Here is a 16987-nt window from a genome sequence, read left to right on the forward strand (position 1 = left end):
GCACACACTGAGTAGCTGGGAAGGAAAAGACCGCGTGCGCTCGGAAGAGGGAGAGCAGAAGGAAAGTTAAGAAAGCAAAATGTTTATTCTAGCTGAAAATTAAACCTCTGATTTATAATATATATATTTATAATATATATATTATATATATTATATTATAATATATTTATAATATATATATATTTATAATATGTAATTGTACAACTATATGCAGACAAGGCAACATATGTAGCTATTTTTTGTGATGCTGTAATACTTCTCTTTTTTTTACTATTTTCTATGTGCTTCATGATGACTATTTTGCATCTTTGTATCTTTTTCCTGGTTACTTCCAGCCACAAAATGTAAAATTTCAATAAAACGTGGAAATGCTTTATTTAAGGAACTAAGCAAAATTACTGTCTTGCCTATAAGCTTAGTGCTAAAGGCAACACCTCAAGCTCCCCCAAATAATAATTATACCACTTTCATGGAGTTTTCAATTGACCAACATAACTCAAAAAATAAGAATAATGACCAGTGATTGATCCAAAAATTCAGGCTACTTTTAACAGAAGCTTTTAAGTGAATTATGTTTCAAAGAAGCAAGTAGCTAAACTCCGTATGAGTAATAATTACTTTGTATTTAAAATGTAAAATAAATTGAAAGACTGTGAATAAAGCTGACAGGGACTTCAAGATTACTGCCACTTTAAAAAAAAAAAAAAAAAAAAGGCAAGAAGTACTTACATCTTACCCAAGATCATACTTGTACTAAAGAATCCTTAAATGTAAGTTACAGGATTAACAGAAATAAAACTTAGCATATTTGTGCACTTTTTCATTCAAGGAGGGTAAGCCAGATTTGTGGTTTAGATGCTCAGCAGATTGTAGCTGTGCAGTATCATTATGCTATGTCTTGGGACAGAAGCTTTTTACTAATCTAATAATGGTAAGGGATTCACATGAGTGATGAAGAGTCCTAAATACACAGCAGAGATCAGAGTTCATGGTGGGCATCAAGCACTGTGCAAATCTGGAAGTATATTTTTATGGGTAGCAAATATCATAGGAAAAATTTCTTACAAAGGAGTCTGAAATTTGGAGTTCACAATTTACATAACAGCCCTCCTTAAGATTCTGTAAAAAAATACAAAGGTTATACTTTTAATTATATTCTTTGGGGTCTCAAAAAAATATCAACCAACCTATCACTTTCATCTACATGTAATAAAAAGCTATGGAACAGGCTGTTAACTGAACTAAGTGCCACGAGGTCATGAAGTAAAAGATCTATTTTCCTCTTTTCTTTTCTTTTTTTTTTTTTTTTCCTTTAAGGAGAGAAAACAGTTTACAAAACAGAAAAAGACTTGTTCAATGAAACAATCAGCTTTAGTTACAAGTGCAAAAAGTCAGCCATGTGTACTAATTCTCAGTAATTATGATGCAAAGTGAACTCCTTGGGGACTTAAAAGTCAATGCTTGGCAGTGGTTGGGCAAACAGTGGAGTGGAGCTGCTAGGTGATACTGACCCCTTCAAATTTCTCTGTGTTACTGAACAACCCAAACCATCCAAGTATCTTCTTGGTCCTCCCTTTCTTAGATATTAATGCTGTAACTGTACTCATAGGGCTGGTATTTAAACCAATAAAATCCAGCACACATCCCAGCACCCAGCCCTTGCATAAGCAACTGCGAAACAAGCACAGAAGGAGGAAAAATTAACAACTGTGTTTGTGACACAACCACAGCTGAGAATTAGATGTGGAGAGTGGAAAGGTGACAGGGCAGGTGTCTTATAAAATTCATCTTAGTTGGCTGCCCCTTTTTAAGACTCTAACACATCACGCTCGCCTGTCTTTCTGCCTCCCACATAAGTGATTACAACATTGTGAAATGAGCTAAAAATCCTAGACTGAAATTTTTCAAAAGCATTCAACCACTGTTTCCACCCTGAAATCACATGTTTCATGTTGGCTTAAATGGAAACAAAAAGTTAGGCCAATGCAACACTCAAAGCTATGGAAAAAAGCCTGTCTTTGGCATCTCTTACTTTCTGCATTTATTCACACCATGAGAGAAAAATTAACGCCAAAAACCTAGGCACCGCTTGTAATGAGAGTCTCTGTTCCTAGTCTGAATTGGGTTTAAAATTATAAAAAATAAAAAACAACCAAAGACCACCTGCAGAAAAGACAAGTTGCAGCCTATCTACCTGGCACTAGACTATGCCCTTAAGTGGAGCACTCCAGTTAAAACAAAATTCAGGGCACTCTGCCACCGCACGTCTACTGCTACAATTTTATGCAGCATCTCACTGTTAACATACATTTCAAATACCAAATAGGACAACCCAACATTTACAGCACGTTTAAAATACGTCTCAAACCACCTCTCTCTCTTAAAGCAGATCCTTAGTTTACAACGAGCTACTGGCAATAAGCTTGCTGCAGCGTTCTCATGAATGACAGATCTCTGTAAAGAGTGCTTTTTGTACTGCATTAAAAAATCCACAGCAGTCTGTAAAAATAAAAACTCTAGATCAAATGACATTTTAAATGAAAATTTTGATGAATTCTCTATGGCTGCTATGTTCATACACATTTTACTAGTGTAAGGGGCAAATACTTTTTACTCTCCAAGCCCTTTATTGCATTTTTCCTTCACTTACAGCATGCTTTTTATTTAGGACTTAAGCGACCCACATTCTTCTCTCCCTCCCCTTCTTCTTTTCTCCTCTGAATGCTCCTAAAGTTACAGAACAAGGGGATCCTACCTGGCAGTCTACAACAGGTCAGTGATCAAACAGAAGGAGCAGTGAGACAGCAGCCAAATCCTGCCCCATCTCCCGAGAATTACAGAAAGCCAGGGCTGATTCTCAGCCTGCAGTGCAACTGCAGCCCAGCCGCTGCACCCTGAGGCTCAGGTAATCATAGTGCTCCCTGGATGCACACACAGAACAAATCTTTGCACCCACTGAGGTTAAGACACAAGCATTTGTTTTTAAGTTGCTGCTCACTGTAGTTCTCGGCACAGGTAGAAGCTGCTTGAAAATGTGACCTCATCTGTCTTATGACAGCAGAAACAAAGATAGATTGAAAATATACCAACATTGCTCTGCCCCAGTGATCAAAGCCAGTTTAAATAAACAGTGTTCTTTATCTGTAAAGTGCACTGGTCTTTGAACAACTATTCATTTTACCTAAAGTATTTACTTTTGCTTGAACAGAATCAATACACCAGATCAAGTCAGCTGTAATATGAACAGGCAGAACTAGATCAAACCGTGAAGTATTATCATTTACCCAGTAACACACCAGTTGTTCATTAAGATACAACTTTGAGCAAGCAAAACACTCTCAAAAACTTAGTGGGTTTTAAATACAGCCTACATTCAGGAATGCATTATGTACTGAGTTAACATTACACAGCCTACGTCTGCTATGAACTCAAAGAAGCATGAGTAGTTTTTGCCATTTCAAAAAGCCAGTATCACTGCAGAAAGCAAAAATTAGTGGGCGCAGTAACACATCAGGGAAAAAAAGTGACGTGGCAGAGTGGGTGCCACAAAGTAGTAACTGATTATTAACTTCTGGAAAGGTTAACATGAATCCTCTTTAGGCCATAAGCTACAGCCAACATGAATAAAGACACAATCTTTATTAAGGAAACAAACTCTAAGCTGTGAGAATTATACAGCACAGTTAAAAGGCACGATGCACAGGAACATTTACCCTTTCATCAAGAAGGGCTCCTATCTAGGAAAGAACTGAGATGCTGCAGTCGAGTCTGCTCTTGAACCGGATCTGTGGTTGAAGAGAAGCCTTAGACCACACAATTACTCTTACATACTGCACTTTCATCAGTCTCATATGAAGGAAATTAAAGATACTTACACAGCCACCAGCAAGAATTTCTGCAGCCAGTGGGACAGAGCCATCTTTAGCCGTAAACTTATCTCTCACAAAATCATTAACCTTAAAAACAGTTATGGAAACTGGTAAATTAAAAGGTCAGGGAAAAAGCTCATCAGCTGCAATTCTGTATATTGAAAATGCAAATACATCCATGAAGCTGCCAAGCTAGCAGACACCAAACGTATCTTAGATTTTACATAAAATACTGTCAAGTTTGCTATGTTTTTCTTTATAATGAAGATCTGCAGAATAATTCATTAGCGAAAAAGTATAACAATCACAAAGTAAAATAATAATCTGAAAAATAATTATAAAATAATTAAGATTTTAGAAATGATTGCTACATATACAAATTTAAATATAATTTCAAATTAGTATCGGAATTTTCAACAGTAAGTTTTAACACAATAGTAATTAAATTAACAGTATTAAATACCTTTCTTTTGTTAAAATGCATGTTACTAGACTTGGTGAATACTAGCCTATTGGTAAATAACCAACACATTTAAGTTTGGGTTATAGTAAGAAATTCTTCAATGCCTTAAGTCATTCATGAAACAACAGAAGTATAGAAGTAAAACATTTAGGAAAAATAACACATGCAAAAAAGTTCCTTTCTTACCAACACTTCACTATGTTGTCATATTATCTCCTGTTGTGCTAGAATTAAATACACAGGAACCACGTGGTGATAAAAAAACAAAAGCCCTCCAAGTCTAACAAATAATTACTCATTTTTGCTAAGCAGTGAAACCAAAGACCTCCACTACTCTACAAACAAGCTGATGAGCTGAACGAGCTCAATAAGCTTGTAATGTTTTGGAGCAAGTCCAAAAATAAGTTTTCAGTAAGATACTTCAAAGAGACATATAAATATCTGCACGTGACTTGTACACCACTTGTAATGTTCACGAATCAGGTACTAACAGTTGCTCTGTGCCTCTTGTAATTATGTTTGTATCAAGCTAAAATGATGGAATGCACTCTACCCATGTTGCTGACACATTAAGGATAAAAATCCTTAAGGCATTAACTGTAATTTGATGGACTTTACAACGTGGAGAAATGTGAAAACAATCAATTTGCAAACTTACAGTAAGTTTTATGGCCTTCTCTGGTGCTACTCCTAATAGTTGTGGTAGCAGACCTGTAACATGGAAACAGAATTCAATGCATCATTGAGTAACTTGGTATTAACTAAACAAATCAACAAATACATGCAGAGATCACCACCTCAAAATGGGTAATTTTTACAGCAATTTTGTGTTATTATATTTAATGAGAGTACTTAAACATTCCATTTTTCAAACAAACTTTGTGATACCACTTCAAGTTCTGTCCCTGCCTATACAAACTTGTTTCTTTAGCTTCTTTAAATCCATGATATTAGCTCACTTTACACTTAAAGACTAATACAGATTTGCCAACTATGTTTCAATATTCTGTCCTAAACTAACATTTATTTTCTGCATCTTCACACAAAAATGAAGACTTTCTAATAACTTTCTGAGATATACAGTGTATCAGCTTCAAAATAACAAATGAAGTGTCTTTCTGTGGGAAGAGAAAAAAAAAACAAAAAAAAAGCATTAAATGGCAGGACCCAAGGGGATAGGAATCGAAATAATGCAAAACATTCAAACATGTATGACTGCATTCTTGAGCTCTTTGCCTAACTAACTCACCTGTTCTTAAAACAAAGGAACTTACACTTTCTTCCCAGGTATGAAATTTCCTATTTTATTTTGTTAGAAGTGATGTGCTACAGAACTGGGAGTGGGAATCTCTGGCTGCGGGCTTCACTTGCTTCAAGTGAATGGTTGATATTTTGTAAATCTTTGGATGACACAATCTATAAATACCCAAAGCTTACTAAGCCTGGGGCTAAAATGGTGTTGCAGGCCTTCATCAGCATAAGGACATTAGGACACCATTCAGACTGTGAGAAAATCACCCAGTACCCCTTTATTTTAGTAGCTCAGGCAGCACCTTTTGGTACTTTTAACAAACTGATGTTTTCACCTCCACACGGTTTTCTTCTTGGGGTAAAACAGTCTTCTTGGGGTTAAGGGTCCTTCTCTAAGAGCTAACAACTTGCCAAAATGCATTTTTCCAAAGAGATAAACATCAGAATAATGAAGAGAAAAACGTATGTGCGCTTGGTTAAGTGTTTTCTTCCACCCTGCTACAATCCAACAGCCTGACTTGTTACTACTGATGCTCTTAATAAGGAAATCATGTTGGAGAACAGTATTTGGCTTGGGGAAGCAGGCAAGCCAGCCATATTTATATACTGATATCTTTAAAATTTGGACTTGTATTAGCACTGCTTTTCAAGTGTCAAAAAGAATAATTAATTGCATATACTGCTAATGTACAGACATTCCTAACATTTACCCAACAACTATGTGGAATTATAATCATATGACTGAATGTTCAAACAAAAGAATAAAGTAACATGAAGTTCATATATGGTTTAAAAAAAAAAAAAGTGTAATGCAAGTTAAGTTTAAAAATTTGAACTTTCTTAGGACAGTTTCATTCACATAGAATCCAGAATTCATATTCATGTATGAATACAGACTTCAATGAAAAAACATTAAGGCAACGAGAACAGTTTTATTAAATACTACCTTTTCTGCACTATGAAGAAAACATAAGGATATACAATGAACAGGATTTTTTCATTTTTAGCCTTATATAGTCAAAATTATCCTTGTAACTGCTACAATATTTTCATCTTGCTACAGGACACGTGGCTTTGTACAGACATTATGAGGGTACAAATAATGTACCCTCAGATAAAAAAACCCACCCCATTTACTTTGCAAGAACATTACCTTATCCTAAAACTAATGCAGTAGAATTAGAGCAGGTCCACAGGCATATATGTAATTCCAAAAGAACCTGGAGATCATTAATTTTAAAATTATGAAGGTAATTCAACAGTGGAAGGACTGTTTGCCCTCATACATATGTAATAAAGCCATCTATATGTGGTACCTGTGCATTTCATATATTATGACTATCAAAACCACATTATCTTTTCTTTATCCTTGTGATGGGAGCTCTGAAACCTTGTTGAAAGATTTCTGAACATGATAAAGATGGTAAGTTTTGGAAGAAAGAAAGCACATCAAGGGAGACATAAGAAAATGTCATTTTTCTGTTGGGGTTATTCTGACACACCAGGAACTTTGCAGTGTTACTATGCATTAGCAGATCAGCAATATCACACATACAGATGGAGGAGAGGCTCAGAAATGTTTGACTGTCTTAAAAATGTATGCCTCTTGTAACACCAAAGATTAACATTTTGCACAGCCTCCTAGCATAGTGTACAACAGCAAACATGTTATTCAACCCATTTTTTATATATCCAAGGCTCTTTGGTAGCAATTACCATGTACCACTTCATATTTCACACATGATCATAATAGGACTCTGTGGGAAGGGGAAGATAATTGTGAGAAAGAGCACCGAGAGCTGCATTCAGAGTTAGCAACATTATACAAGTTACTTCCTGAAAGCAGTCTAAATACATTATGAATATACATACAGTAGCTCACCCAGCCCATCTGTGGTGATGGCAACAAGTAAAAAAAAAAAAAAAAGAAGTTTCTTGGCCAAAGTATTTATTCAGATGTCTAACAGTGAAACTTCAGTTTAACACTGTATAACAGACCTTCTTTTCCCTTCATATATGAAAAACCCACTGATGGAAGGAGCTGTTGTTTAGCTAAAATATTTGAAATCATTTGGACATCTGAAAGAAAGCTGGTAAGAGAATACTGCCAATTTTTTTCTATTACACAATTCACACAATAAATTACACAATTAATGACCAGTACTGCTTCCTCAGACTGGAGATGGGGTATTTTGTCAAAATTTTGTGCTCTGGCAGAACTCTGGGGCAGGAGTAGGCTTGTACTTCCATTCTACAAAAATGGTACTTCATTACATACTTCCAGAGGAAAGCTTCTGTCATGGCAATGTATCATTAGTATAAGAGTCCACTAATAATGAGGAATTTGGATTACTAAAATCTAAGATCAGAAGGCATCTGGAGTCATTACAGTGCTAGAACCACTATTAGAAGAAACAAAACGAAAATGTTCTTTAATATTTAATGATCACAGATAAAAGAGTCTTCTGCAGCACTTCCTGCCTTTTCCATCCTCTAAGAGAAGCAGCATTAACAGCATGGCTACTCAACACTTTCATAAGCTACATTTTTATCTCTGGTACTTAAATCTCCCATAGAATTGGTATCAAGTCTAGGTGAAGTAATTTCCACCACATGCTCTACCTAAGATTGTGAAGCATTCTGTGACTCACCAGGTGGATTTCTGATTCAAATGATGTTAAGAAATAGAGGTGAACTCAATAGTTGGAAGAGATGTTGACAAATTTCCGCTTCCAAAATTTTCTTATGTTTGCACACACACACACACACACACACACACACACACACACTTGTGAGTTTCTAAACAGGTATTTCAGTATAAATGTAGACACAACAGTAAATTATAGATACATGAGTATTCTTTTCAGCCATGCTGAGAAAGAGACAGATGAAAAATTTATCTCAGATGTTCAGTCTTAAACTGAATCTAACACAGCATTCAAATAATGCATATTACAAACATTCTACAGAGCTTTATATCATGATTGGGGATTTTTAAAATCAAGGTATCTTCTCTGTGGAAACACTGATTATCCATAGAACCAAATTCACATTAAATAAAATTTAGTGCTCTCTTTATATCCACAAGATGGTGTAATTTATCCTTATCTGAGATGGTGGTTTAGAATGTGGTAGGTTTGCCCCTTTCAAGTTTGGAATAAAACAATGATACAAAAAGAAAAATCAGTTCACTTCACCAGATGGAAATACACTCCTTGCATTAAAAATATCATGTGAAATGGCTGAGTACAGAGTAGGGTTTATAATTCATGCTTGCTTCCTTGCAGTGCAGAATGACAGAGACCACTGCTCCAAGTCTTTCTAGGATAATTTTTTTAAATAGGTTTTGCATCTCTATTCAGCTAAGCAGAAGAACTCTACCAATGACTACTCCCTCCTCCAGTGGGGGGGAAAAAAATCACACATTTACTTAATTCTGAACCTACCACAGAGTAAGAAAGAACACTGGTCACCAATGAGCAGCAAAAAGTAATGTACTCTGTAGCCTGTCACTCCTAGTGTAGTATCTAAGACTAGAACAAGGTGATTCTTGCTGTAACTTTGAGTTATTGAATTGAGTGAGTATAGTTATCTATAAAATGTTCCCTTCACATTCTTATCCTCTCACGCTTAACTGGAAACCTTCATTCTGTACTCAGTTACTCAACTTCCTCTTGATTTCCTCAGAAATTAAGCTACAGTCCAAATTTAAAGAAATATACAGAGGAAGGTCCACATTTTTAAGTTTTCTCTATTTGACTCTTTCAAAAGATGTTAAATCAGGGTGTCATTTAAATGGAGAAACACAGGTCTCAATTTGCCTCTGAAATGATGGTGTTCTTTGCCATCATACAACTTCTGCTTTTTAATCCAGAAATGAGATTACTGCTCTGGGTTTAGAAGTTCAGCTCTCTTGAGATTTCACTATTTGGTACTCCTTGAAAGACTGAAAAAGTAGTAGAGGATGAGGAATGGAAAGACAAGTTGTACTGATGAAAGTTTCTGAAGTTCCTCTTATTTGGCAATCAAAAAATAACTCTAAAACCACAACAAGCAAATGGACTTAAGAATATGTATTTATGACATTTCTGTGGTTTGTTTTTCCAGGTGAAAAATCACCACACTTCAGGGTTTCAACAAGACAGAAGCAGGTAATAGTGGAATTCTGCATATTTATTCTTTCAGGAACCTGAAAACATACCTATATTTGCAGGGAACACATTCTGTTCTTTAGTCAGTAACTAGGACCTTTAATGATTCAGTGCTATAAATTCTTATAAAATAGAAACCATGTCAAAACTCTTTATTTAATTAGCAGGCCTACTGAAAAAATTGCCTCAAACTCAGTCAATAATAACAACTTCCCCATCTCCAATTGTGCTGAAGCAATTTAAAAAGTCTGTATTTTGGGAGGAGTTGTTTAGCCAGCCTCCAGTAACTCAGCTCACATGTTAAAAGAGTTCACATCTATCACACACTTAATTTTAACAGTTTCACACTCTGTCTTATAAATGGTTCAGGTTTTCTCCAGGTGCATTTAGCTATGCCAGATCATAACAGCATCTTTCTGAAATCCTCAGCTCTTCATTCATGACTCAACTGCTTCGTGCAATTAATTTCTGTCATTGCAATATTCCTACTTTCAAAAGTTAAAATATGTTTCTAAGTAAGCTTGTTGAACATGCAATAAATAGCACAAGTTTCAAGTCCTCCCCAGTGAATATGGCAGAGGGGACAAGAGATTTTAGTAATTGGGATACCAGAAATATAATTTTCTTTATTTTTCTGTGACGGAAGAATTGCCATCTCATGAAGTTCATGATTCTTTATGACAACTTCTGCATTACCTGAACTTATAGCATAGGTGCTATAACTAGGACAAGGAAAAAATAAAAAACAAGCCATCATCTCACTGCAGGCACTTATCTAAGATACATCCTGAACACAGAAAATGAGCTTTTGGAGCTCTCTCTGTTGACTACAAAGGGAGTTTGGAACATCTAACTTCATAAGTTGGGTGCATTGCTTATGCATATAAAATTAAGTGGGTTGAAACACAGCTAATCTCTCTGGCTGACTCAACAGTGACAAGCTAAGAAGAGGTATAAATAAAACCTGATAAAGATTACTATTTCAAATGGTTAGTGAACCACATTCAAATGGCTCACTGAAACATTTTTGTCACAAAAGGAGGTCTGGATAATAACAAAAGGCTGCACTTTCTCAATGTTTTTACTTTTTAAAATAGAAAGAAAACATGTAATAAAGGACACTGAATCAAACACCCAAAACCTGATCATCTAACTTCTACCAAACAGCATAAAATAATCTTGATACCAAGGATTTCTAAGGAAACAAAAAATTTACTAACAGTGTATTTTTGCTGTAGGAAACTGCTATTCTTGCCTATTGCAGATAAGGAAGGAAAGGACAGAAAGGTCCTACAGAAATATTATAATGAGGTTTTAATTATCAAAAAGTCTACAAACCTATAGCAGAATAGAAGCTAAAGCACAAACCAAGAAAAATCGAAATCTTAACCAAATAGGTTTAAAAATCCAGAGCTTCACTGAAATCTTAGAATTTTAACAGTATATGCCACCTTTTAAACTTACCTCTATAAAGCCCAAAGAAACCTTCATAACGTAGCACTTTCTTGAAGCAATCAAAGCTGTTTTTATACATAAGTTCTCCCACAAAAGACCCTGTAGAGCGCTGGTTTTGCATGCGAGTTTTTACCAAATCAATTGGGTAGACTGCAGTGGCTCCAACAGCTGCAAATAAAAATGAGTTTATAAGAAAACATGATTTTGCATTTGCTGTGTTTCAGTGCAACCTATGTCTTCCATATTTATATCTCAAATACCAATTGCATCTTTTTTTTCTCCATATTATATTCTGGATACATTAAACCACCTGCCACAGTTTTAACCAAAAGCCTTTCCTGGTCCTACCTCATTATTGATCTGGTTCTTCTGAAACTGGTTTAGTGACAAATCAGATAGCAACACCACCTGCAAACTCCAATGGCTTGTAAATTCCTAACCTCTCATTGACCAGATGACCTCTCCCCTTCCAGCTTATTAGAGTCATCCCATCCCTTAGACACAGCTTCAAGGGAAAGACTGAGAAGCCTTCCACACTCAAATGAAAGGCAGACAAAAAGAAGAAAAACCCCAAACAGTGAAGATGAATATTCTTCTGCTCAGCCATGACTAACCTCCAGCAACTGAACCAAGGGCAAACCTGTACGCTGATTCTGCAATCTGGATGAGAACAGGTCGAGACACATCGCCTGGAGCTTTCTGTCAAGAAAGGATTTAAAACAAAAGGAAAAGCAAGAAAAATAAGTAGAACATCGTATTTCAGGAGAGAATATCTCACAATCAGACAGATGTAAGTATAAAGATACTGGGAGAAAGTCCTACAAGGCACTGATGATTTTGTTTTTAATTATTACTGCCTTTCCACTGATTTCAAAGTGCCATATAATGTAGCCTCTTCAGATTGGCATAGCAAAAAAAAAAGAAAGCCTGAAACTAGACCAAAATTATACAGCTCCAAAATCAATGATCCAAATGTGCATATGAGGACACACATACTCCCCCTTGAGTAATTAATTTTCTACAACTAAAATCAACTCCAGTTCAGAATTTCTTTCTACTGTTGCCAAAACCAGGGATACCTATAACTTTTCAGTCTATCAAAACAAACATGCAAGCATTGTTCATACATATTAGCCAAAGAAAATTTCATAAAGGAACCCCACAATTTAATTTTGCTTAGTCTACAAGTGCTTTCCAATGAAAAATAAATTTCACAAGTGCTCCAGATTTAAATTTTACAAAAATGTTCTTTGTAACACTTTTTATTTTTTTAGGATACCACAAGTAAAAGGAAAAATAAAAATATGGATATTTCTTTCCTGAAAATGTGTTTAGGTTCTAGCTAATATACTAATGTGGTTGGAATTGGCCAGAAAATAAATTGAAGGTATCCATGTAGCTGATAATCTTTTCAGTCATCAAGCAGTTCACATTAAGAAGGAACTGGATGGAAAAATTAAAAGGTAGGATGCATATTCAGAAGAAATGGTAAGATTTAAACAGGTTCATATGTCCTAGCCTCTTAAAATGATATATATCATACAAGCAAAGGCAGTGACCCCAGAACAAAAACTGAAGCAGCTGATACTTTCAGCCCCACATTTTTTGGCTACATTTTACTGCCACCTATTGTAACTTAGGTTACGTGATATTCAGTCCAACAAAAATGGTTTTAACTCCTTTAGGAGTCTTCTAGGAATAGATGGTGAGATTTTGGGAGCCAGCTTGTTTGAGTTCATCCCAGCATAGTCAACATTTAGTCACTGCTCAAACAAACAGAAAGCCTCCACCCTAGATACTGTCTTGGAACAGTGGTGGGGGTGTTCACATGTAGGAGAAGGAGGAGAAGAAAGAAGCAAAGGAGACACATGTGTACACACACACACACACAGAGGCCTGGCTTATGGCCTGGTAGTCCTAAAAATGTAGCCTGCACCAACTCATTGTGGTCAAACTGGCGTCTCCGCACAGACCCAGAGCAGGAAAAAAACCCAACAAAAACCCCTTAGTCCCACAAGACACAGAGTTAAGACTGCCTTAAAATAGAGGCAGAGAAAGACAGAAACAGAGGGTTAGTTTGAAATCCATCTGTATGGAAACTGGTGTCAATAAAAAAGTTAAGATATGCTAAAATAATATGAAAGTTTAAAAATCAATAAGTTTGACATTTCAAGAACATTCCTATTTCTTCTTGCCTCAAATACAACAAAAGTTCATTTTCTGTTATACCACTGAAAGTCAATATCCTTTAGCTTTTGGAAATGAAGGGAATATTACTGCTTTTACTGAAACTGCAATGGTAGGCTAAACATAATCTCTCCTATTTTAAGAGAGAGCAGAGCACAAGGCACAGCAGAGAATACTCTGAACCAGGAACTTGCACATGTGTTCAAAACAAGGGGCTGCCATTTAATAGGCAAATTTGAAGTAGCAAGCTTCTTTCCTCATTAGAAAGAACAGAAAAAACCAAAATAACAAAATATAAACACTTTAATTATGTTCACACCTAATATTTACTGAATGGCTGGATTACACTCATATTCATTTTATCTTTCCAAAGTAAATTACATTTAACCTGTCAAAATGCAGTACAAGAGAAACAGGCACAGAGAAGAGATGGAAAGGACATGGCACAGGTCAAAAATTCTAACAAGAAGGTATTCCTCACAGATACTACAGGACACAAGAGAAAAGCAGCTTAGCTGGTAACACAGGAGGAGGATGGCTACCTATCTACCTGGTACTGGAAACAGATCATAGCATCATACTGGCTTCTCTTACCTGCCTCTGAGCCTCAGCCAGGTTGTAGGGCAAGGTCCCTTCCTCCAGAGGTGCAATTCTTTCAATATCAGCTAACGTCATGCGCCTAAGGAAATTAATTTAGCTTAAGAGTTGCCTTAGAGATGGGACTTCAGATCACAAGAAGTTACCTAACACATGACATCTAAACTTCATATTCCCCAAAACCACCTTCCACTCCTTCCAAGAAGGAGAAGAAGGAAAGGAACAAGAGAGGGATAGATAATTCTCTACTTACCCTCGTGGCTCATACAGATCTGCTAATTGAAACAAGATGTCAACTTCCATAGGTGTAACCTGACCAAATCTCTGAGCTGCCAGCACAAACTCCTCTGCAACAGAATAAAAATATAGAAAATAAAAGCTAATCAAACCAGAACAAATAATCCAGAACACCCCAGAGATGCTTTATATTTTAATACAATTAGAGATGCTGATGGGGGAGAAAGAGACTAAGAGTGACCCACCAGGATGCCTCTACATAACTGTGTCTTTTAAACAGTCTACCCTTCATATAAGTCAGTTGAACTCTCTGGTCTTAAGGCTCAGCACTATCAGCAGTATTTCGGATATTTGACATACGGTATCAATCAGTTGCGGGTCAGAGAGAAAAAAATAAAATAAAACACAAACAGAAAGAAAACCCACGAGTCAAGAGATGTGGAGCCTTTCATGCATAGTCCCAGTAGGCCACATTAATGAAACTCTGGCGTTGCACAGGGAATTCTCTATAAAAGTGGTTAGATACAGCAGATAACATCTTGTTCCAAGCTTGTAGATCAGCTTACTGTGCCGCCAATACAAGTTTATGGAATTCTTCAACTACCCTTGAAGGTCACTTTAATAGGCTGCCAATTTGGCAGGAGTCCTAGGAAGTTTTTTAAACTTTTAAGTATCTTTATATGCTTCCCTCACCCTGCCCCCACCCTCAGTTTACTAGGACCTTTTTCTGATTGAAACAAAATGAAAAACCTGGAGGGTGGACTCCAGCAGTACAGAAAACTGACTGGTGTACCAAGGAATGCTGGTGAGGGAGGCTTTCACCCCCTCCCCTTGATTTAAAAGCATACAGATCAGGTCTCTCCCTCCACATGCCCCAGCCAAATGCCCAAGGAAACTTCCAGACTGCAAAGGTATCTACCAACCCTTAGTGACTTCCACATCTTTTCTGTTTCCAGCCAGAGTACTGTAGATCTTTCTAATGAGCTCCATGTTGTTAAGAAGAGAATTAAATCCATTAAAATAGGAAAAGCTGACCTGATGGGAAGTAGTACCTCCAGCAGCCTAGAGACAGTAAAAAAAGAAAAGAGAAAGGAGACAGTTATAATGCTAACAAAAATCTTGAAATAAAAGTTTTCAAACAATATTATTTTACAAGAGCAACAGTAGCAAAGGGTTGCTTTTTAAAAAAACCCACAAAAATAAAGAAAACTATGAAAGATCCTTATGTTACTGAAACTAATCATGACCAGAATGTAAAACCCTCCCCACCCTCCAAACCTAAACAAATACATATGCAGGATTATAACAACATAACCAGTAGTAATTTACAAAGTTCAAGTTTCAGTACTGCTTCAGTTGGAAATGTTTCATAAGTTGGCTTATTTCTAGTAATGAGAAAATCTACTTCTACATTTAAAGTATATTACTATACAGAAGATTTCAACAAAATCAAAACATTCTGAAAAAGGTCAACTGAAACATTTAAATTCAGAGGCATTTCAAGTCATGGAAGATCAGCATTAAGCTCTCAGGCTCATGTCAGGCAGTCAAACAAAATGGGAACAGTAAGGTTCAAACAGTTACTCATTCTCAAATGAGAACTGAGCCTAAATCTGTATTTTAAAGTGGTATTGAGTCTGTGCATAGAAAAAAGTTACTGGATCAATTCTCTATTTGAAGGAGGAGATCAGTGATAAAGTAAATTTCTGAAAACAGTGCATAAGCTTGCCAAAATTTAATTGACCTTGAGGAAGAATCAAAAATCTTATGTTTTACAAGACAGTATATGATCCAGGAAAGCTGGTAACAACACTGGATGAATCCGATCTCACTGTCAGTCTTCTGGCTATCCTTTTTAATGTATGCTTCTCTCAATATTCTGTACAGGGCTTGCCCTTCTCATCACTTCAGATAACTTCCTGGAACTGTCCCTCAAAAATCAAAGCAGACCAGATTTCTTTAAACCTGGACAGTGCCAGACTTTGGGTTACTTGGAAAGGGCTAATATAAATTTACAATATCGGAAACTGTGGACAAAGCAAGTGTCCCTTTTTTTTTTTCCAATGAAATTGCAGAATTGTAATATCTAATTTGGTTTATGCACTTCAAAATGAAAAAAAAATGCGTACACTCAAGTCTAATAATTATCAGCTAACATACACTGAGTGTCCTTGGGTGATGTTCCAGTTAATGTACCATCCCAGGAGCTTCGGAAATGACACATGGGACCTTACAGTTGGGGAGCTTAGAATTTAGTCCTTTGAGGATGACTTCCTAAGTGGGATGCAACAGTATTTTGACATATTTGACATAATCTACTATGATGGAATGACTCAAAATAGTCAGTCAATACAAACTCTACATTTGTAGGCCATTAAAAGGTCCATCTTTCTGCTTTATCATTTGTCTCAGGAGACCAAAAACATAGAGGACACATATTTTGCAATATGGATTAGCTTTCATATGTGTACCTAATAACTGCTAAACTTAAATATATACATCTACAAACTGGACTACGTGCCACAGATAGTCACTGAGGTACACACAAAAGGATCCCAAATCTGTAGGCAAATACATTCCCAGATGGGCTACCAGAGCTACTTACAGCTACGAGACATTCTTCTACAAATGGTGTCAGCATGTGTGGCCGGATAGTGACCATAATGTCCCTGAAGTCCATAGCTGTGACTCTTCCAGACTGAGCATTGTCTCTCTGGACAAAAGCTTGTTTTGCATGTTCTAACTGTATCTCCTGAACACATACATGGGAAAAAAAA

General features: G+C 36.3%; 1 protein-coding gene across 7 annotated transcripts in view; it reads right to left on the minus strand.

Annotated features, from left to right (window-relative positions):
- Positions 1-16987, minus strand: part of SLC25A13 (solute carrier family 25 member 13) — a 97534-nt gene that overhangs the window by 25840 nt on the left and 54707 nt on the right. For all 7 annotated transcript variants that reach the window (XM_071735278.1, XM_071735279.1, XM_071735276.1 and 4 more), the window contains 8 exons: positions 16816-16962; positions 15134-15272; positions 14227-14320; positions 13971-14055; positions 11804-11888; positions 11199-11357; positions 4991-5043; positions 3876-3956 (listed from right to left, as the gene is read on the minus strand). In XM_071735278.1, coding sequence (XP_071591379.1) covers positions 3876-3956; positions 4991-5043; positions 11199-11357; positions 11804-11888; positions 13971-14055; positions 14227-14320; positions 15134-15272; positions 16816-16962 — 843 coding nt within the window. The remainder of the gene's footprint in view (positions 1-3875; positions 3957-4990; positions 5044-11198; positions 11358-11803; positions 11889-13970; positions 14056-14226; positions 14321-15133; positions 15273-16815; positions 16963-16987) is intronic.

The sequence above is a fragment of the Heliangelus exortis genome, chromosome 2 (assembly GCF_036169615.1).
Source record: "Heliangelus exortis chromosome 2, bHelExo1.hap1, whole genome shotgun sequence".
NCBI lineage: Eukaryota > Metazoa > Chordata > Aves > Apodiformes > Trochilidae > Heliangelus > Heliangelus exortis.